Source organism: Artemia sp. Qi Xiang Cuo, chromosome 18, assembly GCF_049724085.1.
Source record: "Artemia sp. Qi Xiang Cuo chromosome 18, ASM4972408v1, whole genome shotgun sequence".
Lineage (NCBI taxonomy): Eukaryota > Metazoa > Arthropoda > Branchiopoda > Anostraca > Artemiidae > Artemia > Artemia sp. Qi Xiang Cuo.
The window spans coordinates 17,064,111-17,083,232 of record NC_142811.1 but is presented as its reverse complement, the minus strand read 5'-3'; the positions used below and the strand labels follow the sequence as shown (position 1 = coordinate 17,083,232).

At 35.0% G+C, this 19,122-nt stretch overlaps 1 protein-coding gene across 1 annotated transcript in view; it reads left to right on the top strand.

Moving 5' to 3' along the window:
- Positions 1-3,827: 3,827 nt before the first annotated feature.
- Positions 3,828-19,122, top strand: part of Atg16 (Autophagy-related 16) — a 274,634-nt gene continuing 259,339 nt past the window's right edge. The window contains exon 1 of the mRNA XM_089104133.1: positions 3,828-3,926. Coding sequence (XP_088960259.1) covers positions 3,833-3,926 — 94 coding nt within the window. The 5' untranslated portion in view covers positions 3,828-3,832. The remainder of the gene's footprint in view (positions 3,927-19,122) is intronic.

Here is a 19,122-nt window from a genome sequence, read left to right as displayed (position 1 = left end):
GTCAGTGTTGTGTTGTAGCAGCAGGCTGTATGCAAACTTATCACACTCAAAGTTGTGTGATTAACTATCAGAAATGAATGTGTAAATGTGTGCGTCTATTTCTGGCTGTAGTTTAGTTACTTTTCTATAGTAAAGATTAAAGTCTATAGTAAAAACGGCTTATTTCGCTTTTTCTGGTGGATTTTCCTGCTTTCAATATATTGCTGGTAAATTTATCAGATAAATATGCTGCATGGGTTCAGGGGAGGATAATTGATAGTAATGACTGGCAACTGTTAAATAGCGACTATTTTTTCTAATAGTGAGATAAAATACTGTTTAATACTGAGATAAAAACTAACTTTCAGTAAAGCACAAGTATAGTACAAAGTACAAAGCACAAGCTATACATAAATGTTTGGGTCAATGTGCGACACAGTTATAACACTTCTGAACCGTAATCTTTCCGTTGAGAAACCAAAGTTAACGCGAAGCGCTGAATACCATTAAATTTAGTGCCTAGCTTGCAATCCAGATGCATAGTTTCCAGCAAAAACTTATCTCAACTAATTCAACGACTGTTTAGGCCTTAAATTTGTTTGTTCATTTTTAGAATCCATAAACATATTTCGTTACTCTCCCCAAAACCGCTTTTCTTTCTAAGCCGCTACGTTAGGCACAATCTGTTTTGGAAAGAATATGGCGTGAAAAAGTGGACATACTTGACACTGAACTTTTCTCGCCTGAAAGAAAAAGAGAAAAAAAAGAAATTGCACAATTTCCATGTCTTTAGCCACTGTCCTAAAGTAAAAATGAAGATTTTCGAAACAACCGGCTTTAAAAAAAACTTTCGATTTCGCCCTTAATCTATATCCAACTTTTGAATACGTCAAGGCATCAATATTTGCACTACGGAAGTCTTGACAGAGGAAAAAAAGAAAAAAACGGATACGGTAGTTATGCAGCATCCGAGCTCGTCCACTATAACAAGCATTCGAAAGTAGAAAAAAGAGCTAAGCATGAGTGAGTGCAGTAGAAAATGTTGGGGTATTGAGATTTTGCATACTGATAAAACTCAGAGCAAAGAACTGCACTGAAATGAATTTATATGGATACTATTCTTCTACATAGGCACTAGTTTTTTCAATATACTTTCCTACCGCTTTTGAATGCTCTACTGCATAGCCATAAGCCGCTCTAACTCACTTGCCTTTGAAGCATGTCTTTGTATATCTGAACCATAGCAGGATTGCCAACCATAGGTCTAATCAACCATAGAGTCTAGTTGTAAACTAAGAAATTACACAAACACATTACTCATTTCCTGGTCATCACTTTCATATTTTTTAAGCACTTCAGAAATTTCATGACGTGCCGCTGCTTGTGCTTTTTTGGCAAACCGTTCAACACGCTACAGATGTACTGGCTAAAATGTAAGTTGGGTGTTTTTTTCTCTTGTAAAGACGAAAGAGCTTTGACAATTTCTTGGTCAATGTCTGTATGTGCCTGGCTACCTCCAGGAGTATTCTGAGTCTTGTTACCTCCACTACTACCACATGGCTCTTGGGATGTTTTGCGCTTTCGTTCAGGCTGGATGGGAGCTAAAGGTGACATACATGATGATGAGGTTTCAGACTGCTGATTCTCCGCGGAGTTTATCCTTGCTCTTTTTGACGGCTGAAAAAGAGATTCTGCTGTCTGCTCAAACTCTTCTGAGCTCAATTCTATATGCTGAGTAAATTCGTCTTCATCATCAATTGAAGTATCTATCCTGGTCAAAGTTTCACTAACAGAAGCAATCTGCAGAGGCTCAGTCATGTTGTCCACAGTTTTTCTTAGCTGACCCGTCTCTGTCATGAAGCTGAAAAGGTGGAAATACTTCCATGTTTTTCTGTTTACTTTTGCACCATCTCCACTTTTACCTTTTTCACTGCGTCTACACTTCATATAAGTATCTCTTAGAATGTCAAACTTTTTCTTCAAAATGTATGCAAGATTCTGAACAGGCAGTCCATAATCTGAAAACAAAATCCCGGATTCTGCCATGGCTGCAAAAGAGTTTTTCTTCTTCCTACAATCTTTGAAGTCTTCTCTAGAAGAATCCCATAGCCATGGATAGTTGATACAGGTGTTGACAAGGAGTTCAATGTCACTGTCAGACCATTTTATTTTGTCCTCCATGACGATAATGGTATCCTAGGGGTTTGCAAGGTACCAGCTGGCTTCAGCTCTGGTTCTTATGCCTAAAAAGAAAAAAGGGTACAGATTACACTATTATATTATTACATTATAACATATTTACAGTATATATTGTAATATCAGTTGACTTATGCTGAGTTCCGACCTACTCACCATGGTAAGCAAACATGAAAAAAAAGTTAGCAAATCCGTTCCAACCTTCTTCTCCTTACCATAGAGTTACCATGACTATTGTTCCAACCTGACATTTTTCCCTTGATTTTAGTTACCATAGTAACTTTTTGTTTACCATGCTGCTCTGCAGGGTAAGGAGCTTACTATGGTAGCTTACCATGGTAACTGGGTTGGAACTCACTCGCCAGTTGCCTCTGAAACAAATTTTTATGTAAAAAAAGTAATTGGTTTTAAGAGGTTCCTAGAAACTGGTGTTCTTTTAAAATATCTGAAATTAGATAATTACCTTACTAATTAGCAAATTAGCTACCCTTGAAAAAAAAACAACTTATTGGTGTTAAGAGGGTCCTAGACACTCGTGTTCTAAAGGTAGCACCAGGGGTGCTGCCTCTCGCCCCCCGCCCCCCCCCCTCTGCCCAACCCCTGTCGCCGGATGCTTGCTGGCTCCCTCCACTCTGACGATCTTAATGTGCGGGCTACGATTAGGTTTTAGTATTTTTAATTATAACACCAGTGACAATTTTATAATTTAAGAGAGTCCTGTAACTTTTGAATTTGCTGAAACATTTATGGCCTTTTCTCCCCATCATATTTCTGTACTAGACTGATTGAGCTCTACTTCTACAAAGTCAGGTTACCTAAATAAAGGTGCAGTTTAGTTCCCACTGTAGTGTGGGGTACAGAGGCCCTACCAATAGAACTGGGATATACAGTAAGAAGTGAGCTGCTTATACCCTGCTTCTACTGGACAGTAGGCTATCTGTGCAACTTTACAGCCCAATTGACTAAATAAAATACAGTAAGAAAAAAGTTGTTTTTATCAGGGGGAACTAATCTACACCTTCTCATGTATCTCCAACAAATTTTTCTCTAATATTCTTGTGAAGTCAGCTTCTTCAGTTTTTTACCTTGATCTTGGTTGGTGGTTGTCGTTTTCTGAGTGATCTTTAAATATCTGCTTGTTCGTCAGCTACATCAACCATGCTTTGAACTACTTTTAAGGCTAAAATCTGACCAGATTTTTTTTCTGGCCAGAAAATATCAAACTCGATCTGATCGAAAAATCTGGTCAGAAAACAGTAAAATCTGGGAAAAAAATCTGGCCAGAATTCTGGAGACGAAAATCTGACCAGATTTCTGGTCAGTGAGAACAGCAATCTGGGCAGTGAGAACTTAGCTTAAGGGATTCAAATTTTTATATGGTTTTGTGCTTTCTCAATACGTCAGTTTGTGAGAATGTTTAATATGGATATTTTCATTTTGATTATGTTTGATGTTAACTGGCCACTTTGAAAGACATTTACAAAGTTTCTTCTGGTCAATAACACAAATGTAAAAAAAATAACCTCTAGTTTTGAGATTTCTGGACGGACATGTTTTAGATAAAAATGGCACATTTTCGGATGCTGAAGGGACACATTCATGAACTAATAGTCGGTAACATTGGTTGAATATTGAGCACTAATTTTAAAAATTCAAAATGAGTGTTGACCCAGACCTCAGAAATTATGTTCTCTTGGCTCTTAAAAAGAAGAGCAAAGGATCTGAACAGTTTCGGGAGCTAATCGAAAGTCGTAAGCAGTATTAATTATTTCAAAGATCTTGATGATTCTTGTTGGAGTTAATCAAACCGTCAGTTTAATTTGAGCTTAGGGGTAAAATTCTACTTTAGTTACTTTTGGCTATCTTGGAAAGGGGTTGGGCTAGGAAAATGAAACTTTCAGGGATGGATCTACATGCTAAGGTATGTCCTGGGATGGTACTTTGAAGTGCCTACCTCCACTCCATCCTCCCTCTAGGCCAATGGTAAATTCCTGCACATTACTAGTTGTTTTAGCTCACATTTTGGTAAATATCTACCAAATCATATTATTGAGTTAGGAATAAAGTGAATACACTATTTGATGCCTTTTTTTTATGCTGATTATAAATATAATAAGCATTTCTATCAGAAATGAATTTCAGCCCTCCCCCCCCCTATATAGGCTATACCTAACCTAACCCTGAATTGGTATATATAGGGGGGGGCTGAAATTCATTTCCGATAGAAATGCTTATTATATTTGTATTCAGCATAAAAAAAGGCATCGAATGGTGTATTCACTTTATTTCTAACTCAATAATATGATTTGGTAGATATTTACCCACATTTCATCCTATATTTCTATCATAATTATAAATCACTGCTTACCTTACACAACTTCAGCTTTTAACCTTGTTCATTAAAATATATTCCAAAATCCTATTTTCATTTAATGATCCATTTAACTTATTTACTATATAGCTGACATTGCTTATCAAACCCGTTTGTGATGTCACAACTTTGCTTATCATAACCCCTTTAACAGTAGCACCCAGGTGCCATTGGGTAGAAGGCAACTCTGTGTTGATAAGCCATTTAAAGAAAGGATTTGACAAGAGATAGACCAGTAAAGAAATCCAAATTGTTTTTAGAGGACAAATTATGTTATGAGAAGATGTTTTTATTTTTATAGGTCCATGCTCTCATGAAGCAAAGAGGTTTTTAAAATCCCCCTTCCCCCCAAACTCAAAATTTTCTAAAATTCTACTCTGGAAGCTTTTTAAATATTTCTAAAGCACTAATTGATAGAGGGCTGCAAACATCAGAATTGGCTTTAGAAGACAAGTTATGTCATGGGAAGATGTTTTTGAAATTCCCCATCCCCAAAACTCAAAAATGTCTAAAATTCTACTTAATAAGCTTTTTAAATATTTCTAAAGCACTAATAGATAGAGAGCTAAAAATATCAGAATTGACTTCAGAGGACAAATTATGTTATGGGAAGATGTTTTTGAAATCCCCCTTCCCCCTAAACTCAAGATTTTCCAAAATTTTACTTTATAAGCTTTTTTAAATATTTCTAAAGCGCTAAGACATAGAGCACAACAAACATCAGAATCAACTGTCAGAGGACAAATTATGTCATGGGAAGATGTTCTTGAAATTCCCCTTCCCTCCAAACTCAAAATTTTCCAAAATTCTACTTTAGAAGCTTTTTTAATTATTTCTAAAGCGCTAAGACATAGAGCACTACAAACATCAGAATCAACTTTAGAGGATAAATTATGTTATAGGAAGATGTTTTTGAAATCCCCCTTTGCCCCATACTCAAAATTTTCCAAAATACTACTTTAGAGGCTTTTTTAAATATTTCTAAAGCACTAAGACATAGAGCGCTACAAACATCAGAATCAACTTTAGAGGATAAGTTATGTCATGGGGAGATGTTTTTGAAATCCCCCTTCCCCCCAAACTCAAAATATTCTAAAATTCTACTCTAGAAACTTTTTAAATATTTCCAAAGCACTAACAGATAGCACGCTAAAAACATGAGAATCAACTTTAGAGGCCAAATGAATTCTACAATATTTCCCCCTTCCCCCTAACTCAAAATTTTTTTGAAATCCCCCTTTGCCCCAAACTCAAAATTTTCCAAAATTCACTTTAGAGGCTTTTTTAAATATTTCTAAAGCACTAAGACATAGAGTGCTACTAACATCAGAATTGACTTTAGAGGACAAGTTATGTCATGGGAAGATGTTTTTGAAATCCCCCTTCCCCCCAAACTCAAAATTTTCCAAAATTTTACTTTAGAAGCTTTTTTGAATATTCTTAGAGCACTACAAACATCAGAATCAACTTTAGGGGACAAATTATGTTATGGGAAGATGTTCTTAAAATCCCCCTTCCTCCCAAACTCAAAATTTTCCAAAATTCTACTTTAGAAGGTTTTTTAAATATTTCTAAAGCGCTATGACATAGAGCACTACTAACATCAGAATCGACTTTAGAGGACAAGTTATTTCATGGGAAGATGTTTTTGAAATCCCCCTTCCCCCCAAACTCAAAATTTTACAAAATTTTACTTTAGAAGCTTTTTTAAATATTTCTAAAGCACTAAGACATAGAGTGCTACAAATATCAGAATCAACTTTAGAGGACAAATTATGTTATGGGGAGATGTTCTTGAAATCCTCCTTCCCCCCAAACTCAAAATTTTCCAAAATTCTACTTTAGAAGCTTTTTCAAATATTTCTAAAGTGCCAAGACAGAGCGCTACAAACATCAGAATCGACTTTAGAGGACAAGTTATGTCATTGGAAGATGTTTTTGAAATCCCCCTTCCCCCCAAACTCAAAATTTTCCACAATTTTACTTTAGAAGCTTTTTTAAATATTTTTAGAGCGCTAAGACATAGAGCACTACAAACAACAGAATCGACTTTAGAGGACATATTATGTTATGGGAAGATGTTTTTGAAATCCTCCTTCCCCCCAAACTCAAAATTTTCCAAAATTCTACTTTAGAAGAATTTTTAAATATTTCTAAAGTGCTATGACATAGAGTGCTACAAACATCAGAATCAACTTTAGAGGACAAGTTATGTCATGGGAAGATGTTTTTGAAATCCCCCTTCCCCCAAAACTGAAAATTTTACTTAAGAAGCTTTTTTAAATATTTGTAAAGTGCTAAGACATAGAGCACTACAAACATCAGACTTGGCTTTAGAGGACAAATTATGTCATGGGAAGATGTTTTTGAAATCCCCCTTCCCCCCAAACTCAAAATTTTCAAAAATTCTACTTTAGAAGCTTTTAAAATATTTGCTGACCACCACCCCTGCCCTCCCCCTGCTATCAAATCCCAATGCAGCTAACCTTTTCACCCTCGAAAGAAAATTTTTAGATAAGTTCCAGCATTTTTTACATATTTTAAATCACAGATGCAAAAAAGAACAGCAACATTTTTCAACATTTTAGGATTAGCTATTTGAATATGTTTTATGTGGTTACCCAAATCAAAATGTTAAGGGGTTTCCAAAAAAAATTATCAAAACAAATAGATTATTTGGTAATTGTGCATTATAAATAACCCACTGCTATAGACTGTACAAGGAAACCAGACAAACGGTTATTTGTTAGACAAACAAACCAGACAAACGGGTATTTGTTAGACAAAGACGTAAAACATATTCAAATAGCTTAATCCTATAATGTTGAAAAATTTTGCTTTTCTTTTTTACATCCACAATTTAAAATATGTAAAAAATGCTGGAACTTATATATAAATTTTCTTTCACGGGTGGAAAGGTTAGCTGCAAGGGGATTTGATAGCAGGGAGAGGGCGGTGGTCAGCAACCTGCTTACAGTGCCCCTGCTTATACTAATCTAAGCTGACCATTTCGTTGCAATGTGTTGCACTGGAATCATGCTCTAAAATCTGGTTGATAATTTGCCTTTCTAAAAAATTTGTCTGAGTTTTGTAAAAGGGGGAAACAACCCCTAAAAGTCAAAGATTTTAATGAAACTCATACCATCAAATTTGTGGTTCTTGGAAAATATCCACCGGAAAACCCCCCCCAAAAAACCTCCCTGCAGAAAATACCCCCCCTCCCAAAAAAAATACCCCCATGGAAAATAAGGCTTTTCAAATTTCAAATTATCAACCAGATTTTAGAGTATGAAGGGGGAATGGCATGAATGGTAAGGAGGATTTCAAAAACTTTGAATGACCTTTAAAAATCTCTGAGTTATAGCAATGGAACCTTGCAAAATAGATCTTCTGTTTAAATGAAGTACAACAAAATTATTTCAGCTTCAAAACTTTACTCAATCCCAACTTATAAGGTTTGATATATATGAAAATACATTTCCTAGATTTTGGAAATAAAACATTGATATAGCTTAAAATTCTGCTCAAATGATTTTCAGAACTAAAGCCAGAGAAAAAGAAACTGATAACTGACAATTAAGGTAAAATGTTGTTTTATCAAAATTTCAATGGGTAATGGGTATTTCAAAAATATTTTCCCATGACATAACTTGTAACATTGATATTGCTTAAAATTCTGCTCAAATAACTGAAATTGCGTTTTCAGAACTAAAGCCAGAGATAAAGAAACTGATAACTGACAATTAAGGTAAAATGTAAATACAAATTCTGGAATGGAAAATGGACTTTAAGACAACACTTTAAGAAATTTTAAAAATAACTTTCTTGTGAATTAGTGTCTCGATTAATCAGAAGCTGTACTAAGTTCCTCGTGCTCAGAATCCTTCTCAGGCCCATACTCTGGTGTTTCCTTCGAAGACGTTTTTCCCACTGTATAGTACAAACGGTCTGGAATAATACTAACATCGTTTCCTTTTTAGCTTAAAGCTTATTCAAAAAGGCAATGCAAAGAACTCCCCCTAAAAAAAAGGTCCCTTTGGATCCCACCCCAAAAACTAATGAAATTGATCCATTTTTGCCCCATCCTGGCTGGTCAAGCTCCCTATCACAAAGCTCACATGAGAGCTCAAACTCTGAGAATAGGACAATGATCAGTGTTGGAGCAAATGTCACTATAGATGATAAGGGCTTTCAAGAGGTCCTTTCTAGGAGCTCCAAAAAAAGGAAAAAAACATCCCCAATCAAAAGTATTTCCCCTCCTGCTTTCCAAGATTATCCTTCCCAAAACTTAGGAATTTACCTGAATATCTCTCCAAATACCCCCTTTGAAATAACAAAGATTTCTACAATAAGGGTTGCAATTTTCAAAAATGTTAAAATCAATGTTTTCTCTTAACATTCACCGTGATGGATCTTTACTAATAGCTGTCCAAGATCAGAAATCAGCTGATATAATACTCAATCTAAAATCTCTTCTGATTACCCCAATTATCTAATCTAAATGGAACCCAAAACAATCCCCAACAAAAATAGTAGTATGTAATGTTCCCCTAGAAATACCAATTCAGAAGTTAAAAGAAGTGCTCTCAGATAGGGCTGGTAACACAATCCCTGTAGAAGATGTCACTCAACTGGTAAAACTCTAATGGATTAAAAACAAGTAGATCTTTCCTATTTACACTGAAGGAAAAAATTAATATCCTAGAAAAGTTATTCCTATTTGGGCAAATCGAACCGCACAAGGAATCCAAGCCAAAGCCTATCCAGTGTCAGAAGTTTCTGAAACTGGGACACACAACAAATAAATGCAATGAAATTCTCCTAGCCTATAGTAATTGTAAAGGCTGCCATCCTAAAGAGTTGACAACTTGCAACAACACTCAGCCTACATGTATCAATTTTAAAGGCCCACAGGAATCCATCAATAAATCACAATGCCCTGCATATAAGAAAACACTACTAACACTCTAAAAAGCAACAGAGAAGGCCATTCCATACCCTTTTGCAGCTATGGAAGCAAATGCTGCCCAATCACAGCAAATAAAACCTATATTGAAATCAGATAAAACTCTCAAGTCAAACACTCCCAATGCATCAAGTACTCCTTACAAAACACCATCCTTTAAACCCCCAGCTCACATCTCTATCAGAAAGAATCACCAAGCCAACACGCCTCCTTGACTAGTGAGTTGAGGTCGGCCGGGCACCCCCTCCCAACAAGAAACACTACCAGGTACTAATCCCTTAACTGACAAACTGGATGCACAACCAAACATGCAAACCCCAAATATATGCTTATTCATTCTAAACTGCAATGCAGTTCAGGCCATGAATATACAACAACAACAGAAAACAAAAATCATTGCTGAATTGGCAAAAATCTACATCCCTAATCATATGCTCATTCAAGCAAAAACAGATCTTGTTCTACTATTAACAAAGCTAAACATTGATACACAGTCATATGAAAAATAAAACAACAACACAACACATATCAATACTCCAGTGGAACGTAAGATCACTTACAGAAAATAAGTTAAATTAACTAATATCTTTTATGAATAATAATTTCAGCAATATTGCTTGCCTCCAGTAAATTCATTTATCTCAAAATAAACAAATTAAGTCTCTGGGATACACTATCCTGAGAAAGGATAGATCATCAGAGAGAAAAGGAGGTGGAGTAGCTTTAATAGTTAATAATAATATAAAATTCTGTGGCATCAACTTTCCGGATTTTGTAAATGATGTTGATACAATTGGTATCAGTGTTTGGCTGAACAATACAAAAACTTACATTATAAGCTTTGGTAACCCTAATGGCCAAACTATAGATGCCATGGATTTCTTCAGCTATATAGATAATTCTAATATGTTGAAAAATATTATTATTTGAGGAGACTTTAATGCCCACTGCCTTTTGTGGGGGAATAAACCAGCAAAAGAAGCTGGTAAGTTCATTGAGCACACGACTTCAAATAATATTGAATTAGCTGTTGCTACCCCTCGAAATCTGAATATATATTTCAATCCCAAAAGTAGCAGTTCCTCTACAATTGACCAACAAATTGTGTCTGTAAATATTTTGAATAAAATTTATATAAATAAAATTGATAGTCTATGTACTGACCATTTTGCCATAGTTTGCTCCCTAAACAAACCTGCTGAAACCCTACCACATACCTCCAGATATATTAATCCTGAAAAAAATTTGCCTATATTTCAAAATAAGTTAATTGATGGAAATAACAACTTTCACCCCTACTTCATATATTTCAAATTCAACTGCTGACACACACACGAAAGCTTCGGCATCTTTACAAACAAATACATCTAATCATGCTATCCCCAGGACAACGCCCAGGAATACCTTCCCTAAACATATTCCTAAAGCATGGTGGACAAATGAGTGCCAACATAAATAGAGAACAAAAAAGGCAGCTTGGAGAACATTCTTAAATAAACCATCACCTACTACATATTTAAAAAAATTACAAGCAGAATCTAATCCAAAAAGGACCATAATAAATGCTAAATATAACTACTGGAACAATTTTGCAAATAATCTCTCCAGAGAAACACATGAGCCAATTATACATAAAGTCATGAGCCACATCTGTGGGGAAAAAACTTCCCCCTACCCACTTCTGTATGAGCTTATACATAATAATACCCATTATGACAATGATAATGAAAAAGCTAAGCTATTTGCCACTCTTTTTGTTAATAAGCTAACATCAAACAATTGTAGCAAAATACCCCCAATTCCTATGAACCCAAGTTACCAACCTCGCCCAGGATCCGAGTATATAATCAGCCCATTTTCAATCCAGGAAATGAACAATGCAATACATCATATTGGGACCAAGACTATCGGCAGCTATGACAATATACACCCTACATGGATAAAGAATCTCACCCCTTTATACAAACAAGAACTTCTAAATTGTTATAATCATGCTTGGGCTTCATCTATGTTCCCCAATATCTGGAAATGTTCGTCCCTTTTACCAATCCTAAAGAAAAATAAACCCAAAAATAACCCTGAGTCCTATAGGCCCATAATGATTACTCCTGTGATGGGGAAAATAATGGAGAAAATTATCTATTACTGACTCCTCTGGTTTGTCGAAAAAAATAATATAATCCGTCGCACCCACACTTTCTGCAGGAAACACCACTCCGCAACAAACGTTTTCGTATTATTAATAAATGCTAAGAATAAATCATCTTCAAAAATAATGTCTTACTTCTAGCTTTCCTAAATTTAGAAAAGATATGCGACAATTTAAGGCAACAAATCTTTTAAATTAAACTTGCAAACCTTTTGACTACCCCCCAAGCTAGTATTTTTTTTTTTTTTATAAAATCTGTCATAGAATTACGAAGTTCAGCCTCTTCACCCCAAAAGACATTAACCAAAGGCCTTCCTCAGGGAGCAGTCCTCAGCTGCCTCCTTTTTGCCCTGTATCTCTGGGACATGAATCTCCCCCGCACGAATCTACAATATGCTGATGATCTGGTACTATGGTCATCTGGCAACACCTTTGAGAATGCAGAGTCAAAGCTGCAAAAGTCACTTTTCCAATTTTAAAAATTCTCTCAACATTCAGATTTACCCATTGCACCTACCAAGTCAAAAATAATCCAATTTGACCAAAAGAGAAATCATGTTATTTCAAGACTAACTATAAATAGAACAACTATTCCATAAAATAATCGAATTAATTACCTAGGTCTCATGCTTGACCAGAAACTTAATTTCCACCTCCATATTTCAAACACAATAAAAATGCTATAGAAAAACAATTATACTCAGAAGACTTCTTTCCACACCCTGCAGAACTAAAGGGAAAACCGTACTTCGATTTTATAAACCACATAGAAGACCCCAAAATGCCTATGGGCTCATTATCTATGGTCCGTTTGCAAAGACGCAGAGACCAAAATATTAGGCACTACACAACGATGAAATACATGTCATGTTTGGTCTGATGAAACACACAATCACCAAGTTTCTGCTTATGGAGTGGATTAACAACAATAAGAGAGAGACGTAGCTTTCTCTTGACAAAACATCTTACAATAATTGAATCAAATAGCTCACACACCCTACATAATTGGTTAAGAAATCCAGCCATGTATAGAGGCATAGCAGATGAGTATGCCAATATTCAGAAGAAGTTCCCTGTACCCGTAAAGTCTATTGCACCTACTTTCCCCCAATCCCCTCCATGGAATTGGTCAATCCCCATAATAAATACTGATTTCTCAAAGTGGACTAAAGATTTAACCCCCATTGCTTTTGTCCAGAAAAAATTTGCTGAACTTAATACAATTACTTATAAAAACCATTTCCAAATATTTGTTGATGGGTCCAAAATGAATGAGAAGGCCTTCCTCACCTGAAAATTGCAATGGGTGAGAGATTATATAATAATGTATATATAATGTCTGCAGAGTTAAATGCCATAATCATGGCATTAGAACACCTTATGGAAAATAACCCTTGATCGCTAATTCAAATAATATTATAGTTTATTCTGAGTCTTTATCAAGCCTTGAGTTGCTGTCTTCAGCTCCTCAGTATAAGCTGGATATTTACTCTTATCATTGTCTTGGTATTATAGATAATCTTGATTTAAGTGGCATAAGAACTTATCTTCAGTATATTCCTAGCCACTCTGGTATAAGTGGTAATCATCAGATCGATAAAATAGCAAAAAATCCTATAAATATTGACCAGCCAAGTGTGAGACCAATCCCAATTAGAGATATTTTCCGATGGAGGCTATCAGATATTAATTTTAATAAGATTAATCCTATCCTTTCCCCCTTTCCCAATAATTATCTTTCTAAAATTTATCATAGAATTCGTTCTGGAACAAATAGACTAAATTTCCTTGAATTCTCATATAAGCTTTCTAATTCAAGTGGTTCAATTCCCCTGTCCCCTCTTTGCAGGCATTGTAATATTAATAATGAAACAATTTACCATTGCCTATTTGAATGTAATATGCTGACGTCTGCAAAACATACCTTGATTTCTAAACTGTTAAAATACTTCAAACACCACAAAATCTCACTATCAGCCAAGAGCTTAGCCAACTATACCTGCAGACAGAGCACAGAAATCTATATCTATCGTCTTATATTTGAACTCCTTGAGTCAAAAGATCTACTGAAAGATATCTGAGAATATCTAATAAATAAGAGACAACCAAGACAGTAGCTCTGTAGCCCACAGAGTGAAGCAAAAAGAAGAGGGCTAAATAGTACCAACTGAATAGCCCGCCTGCTGTGAATTAGAAGAAGAATTCAATGGGTAATGGGTATTACAAAAACATCTTCCCATGACATAACTTGTCCTCTAAAGTTGATTCTGATGTTTGTAGCGCTCTATGTCTTAGCACTTTAGAAATATTTAAAAAAGCTTCTTAAGTGGAATTTTGAAAAATTTCGAGTTTGGGGGGAAGGGGGAATTATTGTAGAATTAATTTGGCCTCTAAAGTTGATTCTGATGTTTGTAGCGCGCTATCTATTAGTGCTTTAGGAATATTAAAATAGCTTCTAAAGTAGAATTTTGGAAAATTTTGAGTTTGGGGCAAAGGGGGATTTCAAAAGCATCTTCTCAGGACATAACTTGTCCTCTAGAGTCGATTCTGATGTTTGTAGCGCTCTATGTCTTAGCGCCCAAGAGATATTTAAAAAAGCTTCTAAAGTAAAATTTTGGAAAATTTTGAGTTTGGGGTGAAGGGGGATTTCAAAAAAAATTTGAGTTTGGGGGAAGGGGGAATTTGGCCTCTAAAGTCAATTCTGATGTTTTTTAGCGCGCTATCTGTTAGTGCTTTGGAAATATTTAAAAAGCTTCTAGAGAAGAATTTTAGAAAATTTTGAGTTTGGGGGGAAGGGGGATTTCAAAAACCTCTCCCCATGACATAAAGTGTCCTCTAAAGTAGATTCTGATGCTTTTAGCACTCTATCTATTAGTGCTTTAGAAATATTTTAAAAGCTTCTAAAGTAGAATTTTTGAAAATTTTGAGTTTGGGGGGAAGGGGGCTTTCAAAAAGTCTTCCCATGACATTATTTGTCCTCTAAAGTCGATTCTGATGTTTGTAGTGCTCTATGTCTTAGCGCTTTAGAAATATTTAAAAATTCTTCTAAAGTAGAATTTTGGAAAATTTTGAGTTTGGGGGGAAGGGGGATTTCAAGAACATCTTCCCATAACATTATATGTCCACTAAAGTCTATTCTAATGTTTGTAGTGCTCTATCTATTAGCACTTTAGAAATGTTTAAAAAAGCTTATAAAGTAAAATTTTGGAAAATTTTGAGTTTGGGGCGAAGGAGGATTTCAAAAACATCTTCTCATGCCATAACTTGTCCTCTAAAGTCGATTCTCACGTTTGTAGCGCTCTATGTCTTAGCGCTGTATAAATATTTAAAAAAGCTTCTAATGTTGAATTTTGGAAAATTCTGAGTTGGGGGGAAAAGGGATTTTCAAATCATCTTCCAATAACATATGTTGTCCTTTAAAGCCGATTCTGATGTTTGTAGTGCTCTATGTCTTAGCGCTCTAAAAATATTTAAAAAAGCTTCTAAAGTAAAATTTTGGAAAATTTTGAGTTTGGGGGGAAGGGGGATTTCAAAAACATCTTCCCATGACATAACTTGTCCTCTAAAGTCAATTCTGATGTTTGTAGCGCTATATGTCTTAGCGCTTTAGTAATATTTAAAAAACTTCTAAAGTAGAGTTTTGGAAAATTCTGAGTTTGGGGGGAAGGGGGATTTCAAGAACATCTTCCCATAACATAATTTGTCCTCTAAAGTCGATTCTGATGTTTGTAGTGCTCTATGTCTTAGTGCTTTAGAAATATTTAAAAAAGCTTCTAAAGTAAAATTTTGGAAAATTTTGAGTTTGGTGGGAAGGGATTTCAAAAGCATCTTCCCATGACATAACTTGTCCTCTAAAGTCGATTCTGATGTTTGTAGCGCTCAATGTCATAGCGCTCTATGTCATAGCGCTTTAGAAATATTTAAAAAAGCTTCTAAAGTAGAATTTTGGAAAATTTTGAGTTTTGGAGGAAGGGGGATTTCACAAACTTCTTTCCATAACATACTTTGTCCCCTAAAGTTGATTCTGATGTTCGTAGCCCTCTATGTCTTAGTGCTCTAAAAATATTTAAAAAAGTTTCTAAAGTAAAATTTTGGAAAATTTTGAGTTTTGGGCGGAAAAGTATTTCAAGAACATGTTCTCATAAAATAACTTGTTCTCTAATCTCAAGTATGTTGTTTTTAGTACTGTAAGTCATAGAGCTTTACAAATATTTAAAAAACCTTATAAAGTAGAATTTTTGAAAATTTTGAGTTTGGGGTGAAGAGGGATTTAAAAAAATTTTGAGTTTAGGGGAAGGGGGAATTATTGTAGAATTAATTTGGCTTCTAAAGTTGATTCTGATGTTTTTAGCGTACTATCTGTCAGTGCTCTGGAAATATTTACAAAGCTTTCAAAGTAGAATTTTAGGAAATTTTGAGTCTGGGGGGAAAGAGGATTTAAAAAACCTCTTCCCGTGATATAACATGTCCTCTGAAGTCGATTCTGATGCTTTTAGCACTCTATCTATTAGTGCTTTAGAAATATTTTAAAAGCTTCTAAAGTAGAATTTTTGAAAATTTTGAGTTTGGGGGGAAGGGGGCTTTCAAAAAGTCTTCCCATGACATTATTTGTCCTCTAAAGTCGATTCTGATGTTTGTAGTGCTCTATGTCTTAGCGCTTTACAAATATTTAAAAAAGCTTCTGAAGTAAAATTTTGGAAAATTTTGAGTTTGGGGGGAAGGGGGATTTCAAAAACATCTTCCCATGACATAATTTGTCCTCTAAAGTCCAATCTGATGTTTGTAGTGCTTTATTTCTTAGCACTCTACAAATATTTAAAAAATCTTCTAAAGTATAATTTTGGAAAATTTTGAGTTTGGGGGGAAGGGGGATTTCAAAAACATCTTCCCATAACATCATATGTCCCCTAAAGTAGATTCTGTTGTTTGTAGCGCTCTATGTCTTAGCGCTCTAAAAATATTTAAAAAAGCTTCTAAAGTAAAATTTTGGAAAATTTTGAGTTTGGGGGGAAGGGGGATTTCAAAAACATCTTCCCATGACATAAGTTGTCCTCTAAAGTCAATTCTGATGTTTGTAGCGCTATATGTCTTAGCGCTTTAGAAACATTTGAAAAAGCTTCTAAATTATAGTTTTGTAAAATTTTGAGTTTTGGGGGAAGAGGGATTTCATAAACATCTTCCCGTGACATAATTTGTCCTCTAAAGCCAATTTTGATGTTTGTAGCACTCTATGTCTTATCACTTTAGAAATATTTAAAAAATCTTATAAAGTAAAATTTTGTAAAATGTTGAGTATGGGGGGAAGTGGGATTTCAAAAACATCTTCCCGTAAAATAACTTGTCCTCTAAAGTCGATCCTGATGCTTGTAGCGATATATGTCTTAGTGCTTTAGAAATATTTAAAAAGCTTGTGAAGTAGAATTTTGGAAAATTTTTAGTTTGGGGGAAGGGGGATTTTAAGAACATCTTCTCATTGCATACTTTGTCCTCTAAAGTTGATTCTGATGTTTGTAGTGCTCTCTGTCTTAGTACTTTAGAAATACTTTAAAAAGCTTCTAAAGTAAAATTTTGGAAAATTTTGAGTTTGGGGGGAAGGGATTTCAAAAACATCTTCCCATGACATAACTTGTCCTCTAAAGTCGAGTCAGATGTTTGTAGCGCTCTATGTCATAGTGCTTTAGAAATATTAAAAAAAGCTTCTAAAGTAGAATTTTGGAAAATTTTGAGTTTTGGAGGAAGGGGGATTTCACAAACTTCTTTCCATAACATACTTTGTCCCCTAAAGTTGATTCTGATGTTCGTAGCCCTCTATGTCTGAGCGCTTTAGAAATATTTAAAAAAGCTTCTAAAGTAAAATTTTGAAAAATTTTGAGTTTGGGGGGAAGGGGGATTTCAAAAACAACTTCCCATAACATAATTTGTCCTCTACCGTCGATTCTGTTGTTTGTAGCGCTCTATGTCTTAGCGCTTTAGAAATATCTAAAAAAGCTTCTAAAGTAGAATTTTTGGAAATTTTGAGTTTGGGTTGTAGGGGGATTCCAAAAACATCTTCCCATGACACAAATTTTCCTTTAAAGTCAATTCTCCTGTTTGTTGCGCTCTATGTCTTAGTGCTTTAGAAATATTTAAAAAAGCTTCTGAAGTATAATTTTGTAAAATTTTGAGTTTGGGGCGAAAGGGGATTTCAAGAACATCTTCCCATAACATAACTTGCTCTCTAAAGCCGATTCTGATGTTTTAGTGCTCTATGTCTTAGTGCTTTAGAAATATTTAAAAAAGCTTCTAAAGTAAAATTTTGGAAAATTTTGAGTTTGGGGGGAAGGGATTTCAAAAACATCTTCCCACAACATAATTTGTCTTCTAAAGTCAATTCTGATGTTTGTAGCACTCTATGTCATAGCGCTTTAGAAATATTTAAAAAAGCTTCTAAAGTAGAATTTTGGAAAATTTTGAGTTTTGGAGGAAGGGGGATTTCACAAACTTCTTTCCATAACATACTTTGTCCCCTAAAGTTGATTCTGATGTTCGTAGCCCTCTATGTCTTAGCGCTTTAGAAATATTTAAAAAAGCTTTGAAAGTAAAATTTTGAAAAATTTTGAGTTTCGGGGGAGAAGGGATTTCAAAAAGAACTACTTGTGACATAACTTGTCCTCTTAAGTCAATTCAGATGTTTGTAGCGGTCTATGTCTTAGTGCCTTACAAATGTCTAACAAAGCTTCTAAAGTAGAATTTTGGAAAATTTTGAGTTTGGGGTGAAGGGGGATTTCAAAAAATTTTGAGTTTGGGGGAAGGGGGAATTATTGTAGAACTAATTTGGCCTCTAAAGTCGATTCTGATGTTTTTAGCACTCTATCTGTTAGTGCTTTGGAAATATTATTTGAAAAAAACTACGTTTTCTAAAGAGTTAAAGAGGCTGAGTTACAAGGTCGAACCTTAAAACGTACAGGGATTAGGAGGCACAGTTGGGGGGCTACCACCCCCAAACCCCCGCTTTCGCAGCCTTTAAATATAAAAAAAAATTTCTTTAAACTGAAAGTAAGGAGCGACATTAAAACTTAAAACGAACAGAAATTATTCCGTATATGAAAGAGGCTGTGCCCTCCTCAACGCCTCGCTCTTTACGCTAAAGTTTGACTTTCTCACAACTCTTTTTTTAAACAATAAAAACTTTAGCGTAAAGAGCGAGGCGTTGAGGAGGGCACAGCCTCTTTCATATACGGAATAATTTCTGTTCGTTTTAAGTTTTAATGTCGCTCCTTACTTTCAGTTTAAAGAAATTTTTTTTTATATTTAAATGATGCGAAAGAGGGGGGTTGGGGGGACGGTAGCCCCCAAACTGTGCCTACTAATCACTGTACGTTTTAATGTTCGACCTTGTAACTCAGCCTCTTTAACTATTTAGAAAACGTAGTTTTTTTCAAATAATTTCTGCACGTTTTTGTACAGTTTATTACTTATTAT